This window comes from Anoplopoma fimbria, chromosome 6, assembly GCF_027596085.1.
Source record: "Anoplopoma fimbria isolate UVic2021 breed Golden Eagle Sablefish chromosome 6, Afim_UVic_2022, whole genome shotgun sequence".
In the NCBI taxonomy this organism is placed as follows: domain Eukaryota; kingdom Metazoa; phylum Chordata; class Actinopteri; order Perciformes; family Anoplopomatidae; genus Anoplopoma; species Anoplopoma fimbria.
In genome coordinates this window covers 2636855-2643638 of record NC_072454.1, presented here as the reverse complement: position 1 = coordinate 2643638, position 6784 = coordinate 2636855, and the positions used below count along the sequence as shown (strand labels likewise).

Here is a 6784-nt window from a genome sequence, read left to right as displayed (position 1 = left end):
TTGCAGCTTTTTATTCGAGCTGTCAAGTCAGACAATCAGGAGATAATGCAGCCTTGGTTAGTAAATTATAAAACGTGTCGAGAGATGCACTAAAGGCAACGACAGATGCCACTTATCTGCAGCAGCCTCTGCAGTGTGACTGTATCATCGGAAGGGAAATGTAATGTTGATGTTTACATAAGAGAAGTATTAGTATCAGTCACAAATGTAATTCCTTTCACCTATCCCTCTTGCAGGGGATTGACTCCCCAAAAAACATACAATGATTTTTATTTTTTTTAAAGCTAACAGAACAAAAAAAAAAAAAAAAAAAGGAGCAGAAAAGCATCCTCGCTGATCTTCTGTCCATTTCCAACGTGGCTTCTTGTATATTTTTTTTACCGGGTGGAAATCCTCTTAGAATGCAAAGTAAATAGATTAGGATACAGTGAGGGATTAGGGCTCGCGCGGCGCTGTCAGATTAGTCGGTGAGCGCAGCGCGTCGACAGCTCTGACACGACCATGGCTGCTGTTCAGGAAAGGGGCTCCGCGACGCTTTAAAAGAGGCTGGTTGGCTCCTGATCATGAATAAAACTGTGGCCCGTAATCTCGGCCAACACACACACACAGAGAGGAAGCCTGCAACATTCAATATCAGGGGTGCTGTAAATGTAATACAAGTCCTTTATTTTTTTTTCAGGCTGATTAATGAAAAGGTTTAAAACATTTCCAGTCGTGTGTAACCGTTTATATTTAAGGTTAATTTGGTTAAGACTTCACTAAGACAGAAAATAACCTGAATTCACATCCAAATATTCTCAGTTTAAACTGTACAATTTACTAACAAAAGTGCGTATACAAAACTAATGTATTTACGTATGACACATATGTTTTATTCCTATTTTATCAGATATCTACAGTACCAGTCAAACATTTGGACACACCTTCTCATTCAATGGTTTTTCTTTATTTAAAAAAAAAAAAAAAGATTAATATTGAAGACATCCAAACTATGAAGGAACACATATGGAATTATGTGGTAAACAAACCAGAATATGTTTTAGATTTTAGATTCTTCAAATTAGTTGAATGAGAAGGTGTGTCCAAACGTTTAACTGCTGTCCTATACAACTCCCTATCCAGGTAATAATACAGGTGAGTACTCTGCATATAAACATATAGACAAAGAAGGCTTTTGATTGGTGCAATGTTGTTGTTGTTGTGTGTCTTTTAAGATTTCTTAGCTCGTTTCTTCAGACCATTCCTAAATGGACCACATGAAGCATCCCGAGGTCTTCACCATCCTGAGAGAGAGAAAGAGAAAGAAAAACTGAGGTTCATTTCATAAATCAGCTGCTTAGCAGAACATGTTCTGCTCTTGAAGTGATCTGAACTTTTGCTTCACAGATAATTTGACCTTTAAATGCACCAAGAGGCTTCACATTCACCAGCTGATCTGAATATGACCCATGCTACACTTTCCTTTTTATTCTATAATCACATCAAAAAGCTAATCTGACAAACACAGGAAAGATCGGATGTTAATTTAAGAGTGAAACTGATATATAGATGTTTAAAGACACGATAAAGTTTTGAAGCCTTTAAATCATTCATTCTTTAAAAAAGTCACAGTATAGTATGTAATAAAAAATTATAGTATATTATTGCATAAATTGTCATAATATAGCATGTAATTATTAAGCCGAGTCATAGTATAGTAGATTGAAAAAAATCATGAAAAAGGTTGAGTATAAAGTATGTCGAAAAGAGTCATAGTATAGTTATATAGTGTATGAAATGAGAGTACCCCTTCATCCACTAGGGATCTGTTTTTTATCTCTTCTGACACGAATTCAGTTTTAGTTTTTGTTTGAATAAGAAATGTTCACACAACAATATATGCTTCCTGATAACATTACTGATTACTGACATTCCAAGTTTGTTTGGGTTAGTTATTGTATTCCGCATTTCAATAAATATGCATATTTATTACTTTTATCATGTCTGGTCTCTAATTTTTGTTGAAGCCTTTGAGACGGGCTGTCACATATGTCGAAAAAAGTCATGAAAGTGTCATAGTATAGTATGTTTAAACAAGTCATAGTATAGTATGTTTAAACAAGTCATAGTATAGTATGTCAGCTCCATCACAAAGAAGGATCAGCAGAAGTCATAAGTGCATCTCCTTTCTTAAACAAGCATCTAAAAGCATAAACCAGAGCAAAAGTATAGTGCAGAAGCAAATTACTACGAAAACAATAAGTGCAACAAACTAATATGAATACAATAAGTGCAACGAACAGTTATACACCCCTGCACAACTTGACATTTTAATAATATAATATACTTGTTTTAACATACTCTTATTTGTTTAGCATATTTTATTGTTTATTTTCATATTTCTATTTTTAAATGATGTCTTTTATAACTGCACTATGTTTGTTATTTCTGTTATGAACCAATTAATCACCTAGTCAAATTCCTTGTATGTGCACTTTACTTGGCAATAAACAGCTTCTGATTCTGATTGTAGTATGTCGAAAAAATTCATATTTGTTTTTGTTGAAAGTACAATTGAGAACCACTCTTCTCCAAATGAGGGAAGATTGATGCCACCTGAGTCAAAGTGGCACAAATTCCAGAGATCCTCCCTGATTGGCTACAGACAGCAGGTGACTATTTATTGAACTACCAGAAAACATGTTATATTGTGATATATAATGTTATTGAGATATGAAATGAACAATAGTGTGATAGAAGATTATTGGCCACTCATTGCAGTTAAACACAGTAATAATAAACACCTAAAGGTGTTGTTATATTTGCTTATACCAACATTATCAATGTTTATTTAGTGCTTAAAGAGGAGGTAGGCGATGTAAAAGTAAAGTGTTACCATACAAACATAGTTTTGTGTAGCATATTGGTTTTTTTTTGTTTTCCCTGGTTGGGAACTTCTGGCCATTACACAATATAACTATGTACACTATTGGCTAAAGGTTTATAATATTATTCTATAACAGAAAAAATGAAAATCAAGTTCCAATCAATCAACTCACATTCCTGACGTCTCCGTCACCTTCGCTGCTTCCTGCGAAACAAAATGAAACGACAGACGATGTTGGAGGATGTCAGACGTGACACTTTTAATAAGTACAACAACCAAAACCTTAGACATGCATAATCACACACAGCAGCCCTGCAGCACATAAACACAGACAGACGACAGACAGACAGACACACACACACACACACACACAGCTGAATGCCTGAACAGGTTACATGCTCACTCAGTAGGTCGGTGGCGTCGCCTTTTTTTTGGAGTTTTAACAAATGTAAACCGTTGTCACTCATAGCGATCTCTCCCGCTCTGAGCGCTGTGTTAATGAGGTTATGATTGACATTAAAACCCCGTCGTGCCTTATACAGATATTTAAAAAACGCTGATGCAAATTCCCCTCCAATAGCCTACAGTCCGGATTATCAAATGACAGAGCGATTTGATAGCGAGACAATTGCTAATCACCCGGAAAAAATGGAATTATTAAAATGGAGAGAGCGGGAAGAGGGCGATGAGGAAGAGAAGAAGAAGAAGAAGAAGAAGAAGAAGAAGAAGAAGAAGAAGAAGAAGAAGAAGAAGAAGAAGAAGAAGAAGAAGAAGAAGAAGAAGAAGAAGAAGAAGAAGAAGAAGAAGCGATGTTTAACTAAATGACCCGTTAGTCATGTCAGAGGTGAGGTGAGGAGAATAAAATGTCGCCGGAGAATCGTTTTAAAAACGTGGCCCTGAAACCGACGTGCTGAACGTGATAAGATTTAATTTACTGACTGTCATCTGTTACTGATGACGGAGAGATCAGGCTTGTTGTCGGGAGAATTAAGAGTGACGTTGATGCTGGTTTTGTTCAAAATCATGAGAGAAGAAAGTGTAGGTGCTTCTGTAATTCAATGTATTCCCTGTTTGGGCGAGTGTGACGGTTTAAAGATGGTGTGGATGCAGCGTTTCGTCATAAATCTGTGTCATAAAGAAAAGATTGCATGGTTTTTAACAGGTATATTGATTTATTTTGATAGATTTCCCACCAAGTCAAATCTTTCAGATCTTAAATTGAAGAAAACAGGGAAAAAGAAAAAAATGTTATGCTCCATAACACGATAATTATGTAACAAAGTGTAAAAAAGTGCTTCATTTGGAATAATTGCTCAGATTAGATTATAATTAAAACAAAACTCTAATTTAGCATTGCACTCCTATACCATTGTTGGGCTCATAATGGATAAAGATTTAAAATTGAATGCAGCAAGAATCAGTCCTCTTCCTTGTCAAAACCTAGTGCCTACATTACCCACAATGCAACTCAACCGACGACAGTTTTATCATTGATTCAGGTGTGTTATTCTTCTTTCGTAACGGCTGATTTATCCTCAAACAGAGATGAAGCCACAGAGGTCTGGTTAGCTCACGTCTTTATAACTCATCAGAGTTTTTAAATTTCAAACTTGTAGTCTTCAGACCCGACTGATTTGACTCAAGTTATCACTTGAGTTATCAGACTTCCCTCCGGAGCCTCAAAAGTCTTGTAAACAGACTTTGTTGTGTGAAATCGATGGAGCTCCTCTTTAATGATCTGCAGCTCACTAATCAACGTGACAGCTGATGTGTTCATCTTATTGTTTATACTTCAGGGAAACATGAAGCTTCATTAACAAACATTTCTCTTTTTCATCAAAGCTGCAGCCATTAATCTTTAAATGCTGCTCATTCACATTCTGGTGTTTCTTTAAGGTAGATACAGATGTGACAGACAGACAGACAGACAGACAGACAGACAGACAGACAGACAGACAGACAGACAGACAGACAGACAGACAGACGGACACACCTGTTTGTCTTGGTGTCCTGAACACATCTGGGCTCACGGTCACAAGAAGGCTCTCTGCCTGTGCTCTCCTCTGATTGGCTCTCCCATCAGCACTGAGGATCAATGAGAAAACGGAGTAACATTTGCTGCATTTTCTTTAGAGATCAATGGTTGAAATACATCCATGAAACACAGAACAGAAATGTTGAAATGTTGTAATCTAACTTTTGGATCCACAAACTTTCCCCTCAATCTACCTCTCTTAGTTTCTACTTCATTTCCTGCATTTTCCAGAATAAGTTTGGACAAACCTGAGAAAAAAGTGTCAGTCAAGACCCAAAATGCATCACTGTGTGGTAAACCCACACAGCGCAAAAGACTGCTGTTCATGCAGCTTTTGAAACAAGAATTCAATGTTGATTTATTCGTCTCGTAGATACAGAACTTAAGCAACACCACATCCATTGTTTTTTTTAACCCAAACAATGATCATTTCCTAAACTAAGAAAGCGATTTTTCTGCCTAAACCTAACTAAGTTGTTTCTTGTGAAGACGGAACTTTATTTTGAAAATACATTCTTTGGCATATCCTCACCACCACCACCTAAACTTTATCGATTGTAACTCATGCCGTTGATATTATGCATCACTTTCTCCGTCACGCTCTTTCAGCCAGAAGACAGCTGTTCGTGCTGCGTGTGAAATGAGATGTAAACGTTGATTTATTAACTACAGAACTTAATCACTGCCTCTTCCATAGTTTTTTTAACCCAAAGGAAGATCTTTTCCTAAACCAACCAAGAAGTTTTAGTGGGTAAAGCTAACAAAGTTGTTTCCTTTGAAATCAGAAGTGTATTTTGATAAGTGTGTATGTATGTAACGAGCAGACACTGACACGCATGTTTTGGACTATCGTAGGGAAACGCACACAAAATGAGGTTTTTTCAGACAAACCGCTGTATGAGGATACTCTGTTTAAGGTAGTGTGAGGCAGCATTCTCACCTCCATCACCACCGCCACCTGATCTTTATTCATCGATACTCATGGTGTAACATTAGTGCATATGTTAGGATCAGGTTCAATGATCTTTCCTTTCTCCAGCAAATGCAGCGAGATACTGAACTCTTTCCTGCTCGCAGATTAAGGTCATGAATATCAAACAAACACATACCAAATTTGAAATGAATTCAAAAGGCTCTTGACAAAAGTCCCATTAACTTTGGCCTCCACTAAGCAAGAATAAAAAATGGCCTCCGTTCTCCTTCCTCCACTGACGGAGGGAGTACGTGACGAGTAACAGAGGCCAACAGCCATCAAAGGAACGTTGGGATGTTTCCCAGATTCCCCTCGCTCGCTCTCTCTCCTCACTTCTCCGAGCTCAGAGTCGGATTGGGGGGGTGGGGAATCAACGAGGAGCCCCCAAACCGCCATTGTGCTCGCCCTCCCTCTCTCTTTTTCTCGGTGAGCCAAACGGGAGAACGCCGCTCTACAATGCCTCCCCTTCTCCATCTCGGCTAAGCTGTCACTGGCTTCACATGAGAAACAATGAAACTTCATCGGAGACCAGATTACAAAAAAAACAAAAAAAACGGAGGGGGTTTCAATATGAAAAATTGTTCTAAAGGCAGGGAGGAGGGGGGTGGAATAAAAAAAAAAAAAGCAGAGGCTTTTGTCTCATTTTACTCTGTTGCTATTATCTTTTGGGAGGTTTGGGGATCTGCTTTCTTAGCCTCCGTCAGCGGTGCAGAGGAAGACCTGGGGTAGTACGACCGGCTGCCAAATCACCCTAACCCTCTTTACCAGCCTCTCTTTTCTCCTCTCGCTCCTTTTACTGTTTTTAAAAAGAGCTTAGGACGGAGCATCTCATTCTGTCTCTCTCTCTCTCTCTCTCTCTCTCTGGACCCAGCTTGTTTAAATTGGCTGATAGGAAGGGATTTGGGATGGA

General features: G+C 38.1%; 1 protein-coding gene across 2 annotated transcripts in view; it reads right to left on the bottom strand.

Moving 5' to 3' along the window:
• Positions 1 to 668: 668 nt before the first annotated feature.
• The window catches only part of wdpcp (WD repeat containing planar cell polarity effector), an 81157-nt gene continuing 75041 nt past the window's right edge, over positions 669 to 6784 (bottom strand). For both annotated transcript variants that reach the window (XM_054599730.1, XM_054599731.1), the window contains exons 16-18: positions 4860 to 4951; positions 3039 to 3070; positions 669 to 1283 (exon numbers count right to left, since the gene is read on the bottom strand). In XM_054599730.1, coding sequence (XP_054455705.1) covers positions 1233 to 1283; positions 3039 to 3070; positions 4860 to 4951 — 175 coding nt within the window. In that variant the 3' untranslated portion in view covers positions 669 to 1232. The remainder of the gene's footprint in view (positions 1284 to 3038; positions 3071 to 4859; positions 4952 to 6784) is intronic.